The sequence below is a fragment of the Micrasema longulum genome, unplaced genomic scaffold (genome assembly GCF_059751315.1).
Source record: "Micrasema longulum isolate JH-2025_06_02 unplaced genomic scaffold, ASM5975131v1 h1tg000348l, whole genome shotgun sequence".
Taxonomy (NCBI): Eukaryota; Metazoa; Arthropoda; class Insecta; order Trichoptera; family Brachycentridae; genus Micrasema; species Micrasema longulum.
In genome coordinates, this window is record NW_028277551.1 from 294,794 (window position 1) to 308,092 (window position 13,299).

Genomic DNA, 13,299 nt, shown 5'->3' on the forward strand with positions numbered 1-13,299 from the left:
GGTCGACGAGAATGCATATACTAAAAAATGGAAGGATGTTGTTTTTTTTGTGTTTAAAAAAGTTTGTTTTTGAATGTTTACAAACAACATTAGCTTTTTATAGATCCCAATCAGATTCTTTCCTTACATTCCTAATAATTTCTTCCCATTTATTTTTTTATGGATTTTTGGTAATACTTAAATAATATTAACTGACATATAATACATTTAAAAAAATTACATTTATGAATAAAGTGTACCCCCGTTGGTGAGAAGAGCCGAGTTTGACATTTGCAAAAATAATTAAACATTTGAATATTAATAATTTTGAGTTTTGGAATTCATTCATAAACCAGTACCTAGGTATCTATTTATCAATGAAAAGTATTTTTTTAAGCTAAAAGCAGGCAAGCCAACGTTCGGGCAGAACAACGTCTGTCGGGTTCGCTAGTTTTCTATAATACTTTATGTACTTTTAACTTTGTATTGTAAGAGTTCTTTGGGCGTTTATTAAATAAATAAATGAATATGCTATTCTTCTTCTTCTTCAGCCTTATTCTCTCCACTGCTGGATGGCGGCCTCTTCCAAACGTTTCCATCTCTTCCTATCACCCGCTTTCATCATCCACGTTTTACCGGCAATGGAGGCAATGTCGTCAACCCATCTTTTCTGTGGCCTTCCAACACTTCTTTTGTTTGCCCACGGTCTCAACTTTATTATTCTGGGTGTCCACCTGCCATCATTTTTCCTCGCCAAGTGTCCTGCCCACTGCCATTTCAATTTCGCTGCACGATCCATGATATCCACGACTGTGGTTCGGCGCCTTATTTCTTAATTTCTTACTCTGACTCTTAGACATACACCGAGCATCTTTCTTTCCATGGATCATTGCGTGCATTTAATTTCTGGCTACTTTTTTGTGTTATAGAATATGTTGGTCTTGATAAATGAGATTTTATTCTTTCCAGCATTCGTTTATATACTTCCGCCTGACCCGGGTGATGCCGTACATTCCCTTCGAGGCCGACACCGCGTGGTCCGGAGCCACCGACAACCCCAGCAGTATAGCCGACAGCACCCAGCAGCCGAGCAAGTCCACCGACACCATACCGCTGCTCGTCACCAAGGTCGAATCCCCGCCGTCCATCAGCACAATCAGCCACTAAACAAAATGGACGGCGATTGGATACAAAATGGCGCCCGACTGGGGGACAAACCGATTATAATTTTAATATCGTGTTATTAAAATTTAATCAGTATAATATTATTGTTCGTGCGCGCGGATGGTGCATGGGGCACAGAATTCGCACGCCGATTGCTTCGTAATCAGATGGTTTATAGGACAAAATAGACAGATATAAAATGGCGCCCAACTGGGACGGAACCGATTCAAATTTTAATATAATGTTATTAAAATTTAATCTGTCTAATATTATTGTTCCTACGCGTATCAGATGGTGCATGAGGCACTGTATTTGTACACTGATTGCTGCGCGCCTCGAAGACAACGTGATCGATTTCCATGTCGAGGGAAATTTTAAAATTTCACAATGAAATAAATAGATGATGAGATAAAATATTACAATGAAAATATAACATTGTATTTGTAGATATCGCGTCAAATGGTGCAAAGGGCACTCACTGAATTTGTACGCTAATCGATGCGTATCTCAAAGGCAAGTTGGTCAGTTTAGACCCTGAGGGAAATTGCTTTGAAAGTACATTATGGTTCGTGTTTACTTTGTCAGAAATCAAACTCATGATTTACGTGTGTGGTGGCTATAGGCGATCACCGTGTAAATGATTAGATGATTTAAATGAGATTAAGGCCCATTTTGCTACGCTGTAATTAAATGAAACTTGTAGCAAAAATCCTACCGAAGTCATTACTTATTCGATCAAATTTGAACTCTAATATTTGAATATTTAGACAAAGTATTCCGTGTATAATATGTTAGGTCTATAACTTAAAAACTGGAATTTTTTTAGGAAATTTGTACAATTCTGCTATTCAAAGTATTGCCCATCGGACATTATAACCTACTTACCGGTTTACCTCTTCGTTCTAATTCTCAAGGTACTCTCTTGATACCCATCCACAATTCCTCTCTCTTCTCTAACTCATATAGTGTCCATGCGGCTGCACTGTGGAATCATCTCTCATCCACCATTAAAGATATTACTACATTATCTCTGTTTAAATTGCATCTAAAGAAGCATCTCCTTTCTCTTCCTTAATCTCTCCTCCTTTCCTCTTTCCTCTTTCTTCCCTTTTCCCATTGAGTAATAGTTTTGATTTAAGGTAACTTATAAACAAATGCGTTTATTTCTATTTTCACATATAAGCTTTTTAATCTTTATTTTCTATTGAATATGTTCTGTAACTTGAATTATAAAAATAAAATTATTATTTTATTGGTTGGTTGGAAGAAATTGCCATTTGGCAATAAGCTCGCCAATCAATGTGCAAATAACATTATGTACAAAAGTTAAATATTAAATAACATTACTACAACTTGCTGGCAATTTGTGGACGCCATCCAAAAAAACTGGTCTTTTGAATCAAAGAACGAATCGAGCCAATTTTTGATGTCTTTGACTCTCAAAAATTATTCATTACTCAAAAAAACTTCCCGCCAATTTAGTTTTTTTTCCCAATTTTCCATGATTTAAAAAAATATGATCCGCACAAGCAAATCAAACATTGTTGACTGATTTTGACAGCTTATAAATAGAGCTTCAAAATGACACGCATGTCAATGATTTGCTACGCGCATACACAAGTTTTGACATCTAGTGTCATATTCCGGTTTTTAAGTTATAGACCCCATACTGAATACTCATTTTTTTATAGCGCCAGATCTAAAGAGGTGCGGTTATCTAGCGGTCACGATGTGCCGTGATGGACGTCCTAACGGCGACCAGAGTTGTCGACTTAAAGAGAGCGGTGCCGATATCTAGCGGTCGTGATATGCTGTGATGCGGTGGGCGTAACAATACGACCGTTCTAACGGTGACTAGAGATGTCAATTTAAAAGAGCAGTACCAATATCTAGCGGTCGACATCACCTTATTTTATTGATTGATCAACTAATTTTATTAACTTACAGTGGAATTCGGTTATAACGATATATGTAATGAGGAAACATCATAGTCCATAAAATACAGCTTGATTAGAACGATAGCTGTCAAACTAATGTCATTATTTATTTTTATTTGTTTATTTAATCCAATATGAAATACAAATACATAGTTTAAAAAAATGTTTTTACAATAGGTACGGTACATTCAATATATTTTTATTTATGGATGTAGGTAGCTACTCCACTGGCCAGGCTGTTCCAGGGTGTCAGTGTATTATTTATTTATACATGGTTCCCAGCACTACATACGACAAAAACGAATAGAAATGTGCCTACTGCCGGCTGCGACACAGTACAAATTACTAGTACATAAACATAATTATTCTTTCCTACAAAACTAGAAATGTGCCTACTGCTGACTGTGACACGGTACAAATGACATAAACACATACATTTCTCTATAAAACACACAGTTTTCCCTGAAGATGGCTCCTGCAATGGTAGCCGAAACGTCGGATCAAATCCAACATACACAGTATCACCCAAAAAAGATACATAATATTAATTGTGTATACATTATTTTTTCGTTACAGTCGAACATGATTTTTACGAGGAAGACAAGACCGGCTAAATTTGCTTGTTATAAGCATTATTATTACTACTGGAGAAAGGTTTTTTAAAATCCAATCGCCATTGCATATTGTCACTATTATCATATATAAACTTAGAATCAGTCATGAATTTTTAAATTATGATTTTTTACTAAAAACATTAAATTTGTTAAAACTTAAAAACGCAAAAAACAATATTTTCAAAGCTCGAGTCCATAAATGGATCGCTAAAAAGACTAGACAAGAAGCCGAGGAATATGTTTCATATATAAGAATATAATTTTAGTTTCTTGAAAATCCTTTTTCGTTTTATTGGTTAGGTATGTTTTAATTTTTTCATTTCTTTTGAATTTTTACACAATTGATGTGAAATTATGTACAATTACAGTAGGGCCAATTGAATAGGTCACATTTGACATTTGTCGGTTTTAGCTTCATAGTGAGGTAAACTGCTTAAAAACATCGATTAAAGTGTATGAATCGATTCGGACTTCAAACATAATATATGTCAATTGAATTCAGTTGCTATGAAAAAGTACTTATAGGTACTGTAATTTTATTTTCAAAATCATAAGTCAAATCCCTGTCCCATTATTATTTTCTATCTTAAATTTAAGGAACAAAATAAGATATGTACATAATTTAACAAAACGATCAACATTCGATTTTTCTGGGTAACATCCCTAGTGTTTAAAAAGAAAAAGGGTTCACTGATGCAACATTGTAACGACAGAACAGAAAAAGTTTATTATGTTTAGAATGGTTTATTAGTGAAAGTAAATCATAAAATTACCTTCTTTTGTCAGTATTACAATAAATATGTAATCGTAACTGAAAAAAGTTAAGCAATTGTGCAGTTCTAAATTCGAAAAAAAACCAATATTTTACTACCGCCTTTACAAGGTTATGTTGTTGAATTTTGATGAAGTGTCAAATGTGACCTATTCAATTGGCCCTACTGTATTTGTACATAATTTCACATCAATTATGTAAAAATTCAAAAGAAATGAAAAAATTAAAACATACCTATCCAATAAAACGAAAAAGGATTTTCAAGAAACTAAAATTATATTCTTATATATGAAACATATTCCTCAGCTTCCTGTCTAGTCTTTTTAGCGATCCATTTATATGGACTCGAGCTTTGAAAATATTGTTTTTGCGTTTTTAAGTTTTAACAAATTTAATGTTTTTACTAAAAAATTGTAATTTAAAAATTCATGACTGATTCTAAGTTTATATATGATAATAGTAACAATATGCAATGGTGATTGGATTTAAAAAAACCTTTCTCCAGTAGTAATAATAATGCTTATAACAAGCAAATTTAGTCAGTCTTGTCTTCCTCGTAAAAATGATGTTCGACTGTAACGAAAAAATAATGTATACACAATTCATATTATGTATCTTTTTTGGGTGATACCGTGTATGTTGGATTTGATCCGACGTTTCGGCTACCATTGCAGGAGCCATCTTCAGGGAAAACTGTTGAATTTAATTTAAGCCCGTCGTCTTTGTTTATATTATTTGGATGTCTGTGTATTTCAATTGCCTCTTTTATTATTCGTGCACTATAATTACTAGGTTTATGTAGAATTTTTGGTTCAAAGGCGAAAAAATGTCCTGTGTCTATAAAGTGTTAAATTAAATTCAACATGGTTCCCAGCACTACATATGACAAAAACGAATAGAAATGTGCCTACTGCCGGCTGCGACACGGTACAAATTACTAGTACATAAACATAATTATTCTTTCCTACAAAACTAGAAATGTGCCTACTGCTGACTGTGACACGGTACAAATTACTAGTACATAAACACATACATTTCTCTATAAAACACACAGTTTTCCCTGAAGATGGCTCCTGCAATGGTAGCCGAAACGTCGGATCAAATCCAACATACACGGTATCACCCAAAAAAGATACATAATATTGATAACAGTGACCGTGAAAACCTTCGCACCTATTTATACACAATTATTTGAAGATTTATTTGGAGGAGAGTAAAATGCTTAAAAATTAGGCCACAGATTGTGCATTTCAAAGTTTAGTGAAAAATTCAAAATTTTTCTTTCAAAATCAATTAAAAAAATGTACGTTTTCACTCCCATCTTCAGAGACAATAATGTTCACCGCTACATGAGAAAAGATGTTCCGAAATTTCCTGAAAACGACAGCACCCAATCGACGATCAGCACTCTCTTGGAAACCTGCGCCATCTGGTTTGTACGGACGTTTCGATGACGCCATCCACAGCAACATGACGGCCGCATGGTGACGGCAACACTCTCTTAAAACAATACCCGTTCTGAAAAGGGACGGGAACATGCACCTTTGTAAATGAATACAAGCGTATTATTGCCCGCTCCCTTGTAAGCGAGTGTCTGGTTTCTTGTGCCAACTTTACCTACCTATGGTACACCCGAATCTGATTTTTCACTTCTTTTAGAAATATAGAAAGCATAATTAATTAGCGTACAAAAAATCAATAACAATTTGTTCACATATTAAAATTAATAATATTTGCTTTTGTCTAATATATGACTCGAGGCATCTTTTATGATGGGGTATTTTTAACAATTAGTAAGTATTGAAATTAAAGCAGTAGAATACATTTTCCACGAAAATAATATCATAGTATGTAAGTAATATTTTTAATAGAATCTTACCACTTCCATCCCGCTGGGGAATATTAAGTAATGAAATCGCGGGTGAAATGGCAAAGGATGCCGTGGCTCTCGGAATAAGGAAATATTACTTTTTTTTTTACAATTAAAAACAAATAATGGTCTTTAAAATACTGTGGAGTAAAAATTTTTTTTTTGCGTTTATTAAAAAATAAAAAAAATATTTTTAAATTTATGTTTTTAAATTCTGCGAAAACGGTTCATTGTATTGGCCACGCCCTGAATACGTCATGATTCGGTTTAATTTTGACCTTTAAAATTATTATGTTTTTAAACTAACCAGTAGTGTTATTGAACTAACCAATCATGTTATGAGAAAAACTATTTATGTTGTTAAACTGACCAAGGCCTCGATTACAATGGGAAGTTAACAGAGTTGTCTTCGACTGTCTATAAAGAAAAACCGATATTTGTGCACGAAAATGAGTATATTTGCGTAAACATTTAACGTATCTTCCTCAGTAACCTAGGTAACCTATAATTGAACATGTTTAGAAGAAAAAAATGTATGCATATTCTGTTTTTCATACAGAAAACTTAATTTTACTTGTAGATAAAATTGAAGATAAATGTAAACTTCCCATTGTAGTCGGTGCCCAGTTATGTTATTAAACATAGTAATGTAATTGAACTAACCCAGTAACGTTTTAGGAAAAACCAGTAATGTAATTGAACTAACCAGTCATGTTGTGGGAAATACCAATAATGTTTTTAAACTAACCAGTTATGTTTTAAAATAATTTGGTATTGTTATTGTACTAACCGGTAACATTGTGGGAAAAACCAGTTATGTAATTGAACTAACCAGTCATGTTGTGGGAAATACCAATAATGTTTTTAAACTAACCAGTTATGTTATGAGATTATTTAGTTATGTAATTGAACTAACCAGTCATGCTGTGGGAGAAACCAATAATGTTTTTAAACTAACTAGTTATGTTATTAAATTATTTAGTAATGTAATTGAACTAACTAGTCATGTTGTGGGAGAAACCAATAATGTTTTTAAACTAACTAGTTATGTTATTAAATTATTTAGTAATGTAATTGAACTAACCAGTAACATTGTGGGAAAAACCAGTAATGTAATTGAACTAACCAGTCGTGTTTTGGGAAATACCAAGAATGGTTTAAACTAACCAGTTATGTTATTAAATTATTTAGTAATGTATTTGAACTAACTAGTCATGTTGTGGGAGAAACCAATAATGTTTTAAAACTAACTAGTTAAGTAATTAAATTATTTAGTAATGTAATTGAACTAACCAGTAACATTGTGGGAAAAACCAGTAATGTAATTGAACTAACCAGTCATGTTTTGGGAAATACCAATAATGTTTTTAAACCAACCAGTTATGTTATTAAATTATTTAGTTATGTCCAGTTACGTTGTGGGAAAACCCAGTAATGTTTTTCAACTAACCGGTTATGTTATTAAAATAACCTGTTTGTTTTTAAACTAACCAGTAATGTTTTTGAACTAACAAGTTATGTTATTGACTTACTATTTCTTCTTCTTCTCCTCCTTCCATATTTTCCCATCCCATTTCCTTTCACCCCTAGCGAACTGTACGTTTTGTTTTTTATATCATTTGTTCCTAGATAATTGGTCTACTTATTTGTTGTTATTCTTTATGTATTGTTTATAACTATGACTTGGTTGGTTTCAAAAAGAAATAAAAGAGCCGAAACCTTTATCACGGGGGTAAGATTCATCCGGCTGAACCAATTCACCCTCTAGGCAACGCATGGAAACAATATCGTAAAGGTTACAGTGTATAAAATGGCCACTTATTCCAGTCAAAGACAGGTCATAAGTCCTGTTAATGCCTAGACATCCATGTTCCCTTCTCATTTTTTTCCCTTTCTGTTGCATCAAATTAAGATCTTAATTACTCCCTAGGGGGGAAATCCAGTCAGTCTGCAAACAATTGGACATGCTCAAAATATTTTTATTTGGCATATTTAAAAGTTTATTATTCAGATTGATACATTTTTTAATCCGAGAAATAGTTTTACAAATTATACCAATATAGCACGAATTGTTCTTATGAGGATGGATTGCCAAAAAATTAACATTTGTTAATTTCGAAGTGTTAAAATTATAATATTACAATGATTTATACCGAGATACAGAAGGCACTGCCTCTCAACAGCGGATGTCCAAGACTGAAGAACCTGATGTCCTGTAAATGGGCATAGGCAAGCGAGGATACGTCTCTTGGGAGGCGTCCGCAGCCCATGACCGTGCCAAATTTCTGCGTCTGTAAAAATAAGTCATTTTTACATTCCTAACAAAGCAATGTTACTGAACACTTAAATTTTTACTGAGACACCTATTCTCAAAACTCAATAATTTGTGTTTATTTAAATAGTAAATATCTATATTATTAATAGTCTAAAAATTATTGATTGGGTCTGTCATGTACGGGCCCGTTTCACACATATCGCGCCAATCCACTCGGTCCAGTAAAATTAGGGTGGACGGATACTTATTTATTATTATTTTTTTTTTTTTGTTTTATTTATTTAGTTTCTACTCGCGGGTGAAAATTTACATGAGTCCCGAAGTCCCGTTCTACCGTTTGTGAATTTTACGACTGTCAATACTTATAGATATTTCTCACTTGCCGAAGTACAGTGAACTCATTATTATATTTTATGAGGTAGTTCATTGTTTTTTTTATTAAAAAAAAATAAATTTATAGACTATTCAACTAAGCCAAAAAATTTTTTTTTTGTGTTCTATGATGTTTTATAGTTTTGTATTTCTGAAATTACTCCGCGTGTGATGCCTCAAGTTCTCTTCCACCTTTTCTCGGTCAGTTCTGCCGATTGGTCCGTTGAGACCTATTCTTGAAACTCGATAATTCGTGTTTATTTTAATAATTTATTTATTTAAATAATATATACCTATTACAATAAATTTGCTTCAAATATTGTCAATTTGTTCTACCGTTTATGAATTTTACGACTTTCAATATTTACTTTCAATATTCACTTATCGAAGTACACTAAACTCAATATAATATGTATTATTATATTTGATGAGGAAATTCAGTCTTTTTAGAAATAAAAAATGTAATAGACTATTAAACTAAGATAAAAAAAAATATTTTTAATTTTTTATGTACTATGATTTTTTATAGTTTTGTATTTCTGAAATTACCCCGCGTGTGACGTCTCAAGTTCTCTTCCGCTTTTTCTCGGTCAGTTCTGCCGATCGGTCCATTGTTGGTAAGCAAACCGGAAATCTTCCACAACTCTTGTCATTAGTTGATTCATATGAACTAGTGACGTCGTTAAAAATAGTTCATTTTTACTGAAAAAAAAATTTTTTTTTTTGTACATTTTCCAAAAACCTTTTGTGTATAATTTAATGCTTAAATTTTTACTGTTCGTTTTTGTATCCAATTTCCCGTAGGGCTGAAGTTCCTCATTGTAGTTTTGTTTATACTATCAGAATCTCTAATGAAAAGCCTTATTAATAAAAAAGTTTATTGTAGAGAAATGTCAATATATTTATATAGAGAATCTATCTATGTACATATTTATTATTAATATTACACTTTGAAAGGTTTGATAGCGAAGTAACCATTGCATGGGAATATTTTGTGATGTTATGAAATAAAACATTGATGATAAGGAAATAATCATGTAACAGTAATGTTATTGGAAATAAATTACCATTAATTTGATGGTAATAACCAGTTATAGTGATTACCAGTAATGTTATGGTAATGCCCAGTAATTTTAATGAACTAACTAGTAATGTTGTGAGAAAAACCAGTAATGTTATTGAACTAACCAGTAAAATTTAAAAACCACCAATACTATTCACCTAACCACTTATTTTATTAAAATAACCAGTTATGTTTTTAAACTAACCAGTAACGTGTTTGAACTAACCAATCATGTTATGAGAAAAACCAGTAATGTTTTTAAACTGACCAGTTATGTTATTAAACAAAGTAATGTAATTGAACTAACCGGTAGCGTTTAAGGAAAAAACAGTCATGTTGTGGGAAATACCAATAATGTTTTTTGATTAATCAGTAACATTATGGGAAAAACCAGTAATTCTATTTGACTAACCAGTTATATTATTAAACTTATCAGTAATGTAATTGAACTAACCAGTAACATTGCGGGAAAAACCAGTAATTTTATTAAACTAACCAGTTACGTTTTTAAACTAATTAGTAATGAAATTTAAATAACCTGTAACTTTGTGGGAAAACTAGTAATGTTATTAAACTAACCATTTATGTTATTAAACTAATCAGTAATGTAATTGAACTAACCCGTGACGTTGTGGGAAAAACAAGTCATGTTATTCAACCAACCAGTAACATTGTGGGAGAAACTAGTAATGTTATTCAACTAACCAGTTATGTTATTAAACTAATCAGTAATGTAATTGAACTAACCCGTGACGTTGTGGGAAAAATCACTAATGTTATTCAACTAATCAGTAACATTGTGGGAGAAACCGGTAATGTTATTAAACTAACCAGTTATGTTTTTAAACTAATTAGTAATGTAATTAAACTAACCTGTAACTTTGTGGGAAAACCAGTAATGTTATTTAACTAACCAGTTATGTTATTAAACTAACCAGTAACATTGTGGGAGAAACCGGTAATGTTATTTAACTAACTAGTTTTGTTTTTAAACTAACCAGTTCTGTTTTTAAACTAATCAGTAATGTAATTGAACTAACCAGTAACATTGTGGGAAAAACCAGTAATGTTTTTAAACTAACTAGTTATGTTTTTAAACTAATCAGTCATGTAATTAAACTAACCTGTAACTTTGTGGGAAAACCAGTAATGTTATTCAACTAACCAGTTATGTTATTAAACTAACCAGTAACATTATGGGAGAAACCGGTAATGTTATTAAACTAACTAGTTATGTTTTTAAACTAACCAGTTCTGTTTTTAAACTAATCAGTAATGTAATTGAACTAACCAGTAACATTGTGGGAAAAACCAGTAATGTTATTAAACTAACTAGTTATGTTTTTAAACTAATCAGTAATGTAATTAAACTAACCTGTAACTTTGTGGGAAAACCAGTAATGTTATTCAACTAACCAGTTATGTTATTAAACTAACCAGTAACATTGTGGGAGAAACGGGTAATGTTATTAAACTAACCAGTTATGCTTTTAAACTAACCAGTTATGTTTTTAAACTAATCAGTAATGTAATTGAACTAACCTGTAACATTGTGGGAAAAACCAGTAATGTTATTGAACTAACTAGTTATGTTTTTAAACTAATCAGTAATGTAATTGAACTAACCTGTATCGTTGTGGGAAAAACCAGTAATGTTATTCAACTAACCAGTTATGTTATTATACTAACCAGTAATGTTACTGAACTTACCTGTAACGTTATCGAACTAACCAATGACGTGGGAGAAACCAGTAATGTTATTGAACTATCTAGTCAAGTAATGGAAACAACCAGTACCTACCTAATGTTAAAAAAGGAATAGCCATTGAAGCCATGAGACAAACCAGTAACGTGGTGAAAAAAATCAGTCAAATTATGAAAATAATGAATAGTGTTATGAAGAACTAGTCATTTTATCGATATAGCCAGTAATTTTATTGATAATAGTAATTTTCTTGAAATAATAAGCATGCACAAATGGAATCAGCATTAATTTTATACTTAATCTAAATTAATATGAATATTTGATAAAAGTGATAAAAAAAGATATTATGTTTATTTGAATATTCTACTTCGAATAATATTGTAGTTTGTAGCATCATTCATTGTTTAGCAGGGTTTCCTTAAAAAAAGTGTGTAGGAAAAACTACAATTAGTGAAATTTATTTTTCTTGTATTCGTGACATCGCTATTGGATTGATGCTGACGTATCTTGATTATACAATGACCATATGCCGTGTAATTAGTCTAAGGATCGGTGTAATTATTTCACAGCAATATCCCGTTCAGTCAAAAAAGTTATTTGAAATGTTTTATCAAGAAATACGAGGGTTGACTGATATGTTCCACCGGACCTATATGCACTTCTTCCAGCGATGCTTCACTTCTATAGCCTTCTGGTAGATAATTTGTCCAGCCCCTGCCAACCACTTATCTGCACAGCACATGTCCTCATCCTCGTCCAAAAATTTATTTCCACGAGTTTTGAAAATAGCCGGTAGTCGCTGGGGGCTATATCAGGTGAATATGAAGGACGTTCAACAGATTCAAACCCAGCTTTACGAATAGCAGCCATTGACACTTACGCCTTGTGTGCTGGAGCATTATCCAGCATTTTGAACTGGTCAGTGGCCTGTTGTAACCAAGGGCGGTTTTGCAGATTAAAAAATCTTTGATGTAAAAATATTTCGTCGTAAAAACAATCGTATTCCGTTGTCCAAAATACATTTTTTTTGCAATGGAGTCGCAGTCCTTTAGACAACAAAAAACATGTGTATTTTAATGTACATAAGGATGAATTTCATCTCTATCTCTTATATCCACTAAGAGCCTCCAGAATCTCTATCGGCTGCCAGCTTCTGCGTGCCCTCCCATATCAGGTTCGCGTCCCGTAGTTCTGACATAAACTGCCGACGAACAGTCAGCGGCGGACGTCCAGGACGTCGAGAACCTGATGCCTCGTAAAATAGGCAAGCGTGGTTAAGGTCTTTTAGGAGGCATCCGCAGTATATGGCCTAGCCAACCGTATCGTCTCCGCTTGATGACAGTTGTCACCGGAGTTTTCTGCGTCCGTTCTCTTATTACTTCATTCCTTACAAAGTCAAACCACCGCACACCCAAGATTCTTCTTAGACACCTATTCTCAAAACTCGGCATTTTGCTGTTTTGGGCCCTAGAGAGGTGCCACGATTCGCATCCGTAGAGGAGAACAGGTTTTGTATAGGCGTGATATAGGCGGCATTTGATTTTCACT

The 13,299-nt window shown here is 32.8% G+C and overlaps 1 protein-coding gene across 1 annotated transcript in view; it reads left to right on the forward strand.

Annotated features, from left to right (window-relative positions):
- Positions 1-2,170, forward strand: part of LOC148282261 (uncharacterized) — a 40,304-nt gene extending 38,134 nt beyond the window's left edge. The window contains exon 10 of the mRNA XM_088225365.1: positions 949-2,170. Within this exon, the coding sequence (XP_088081491.1) occupies positions 949-1,146 (198 nt within the window). The 3' untranslated portion in view covers positions 1,147-2,170. The remainder of the gene's footprint in view (positions 1-948) is intronic.
- Positions 2,171-13,299: the final 11,129 nt, after the last annotated feature.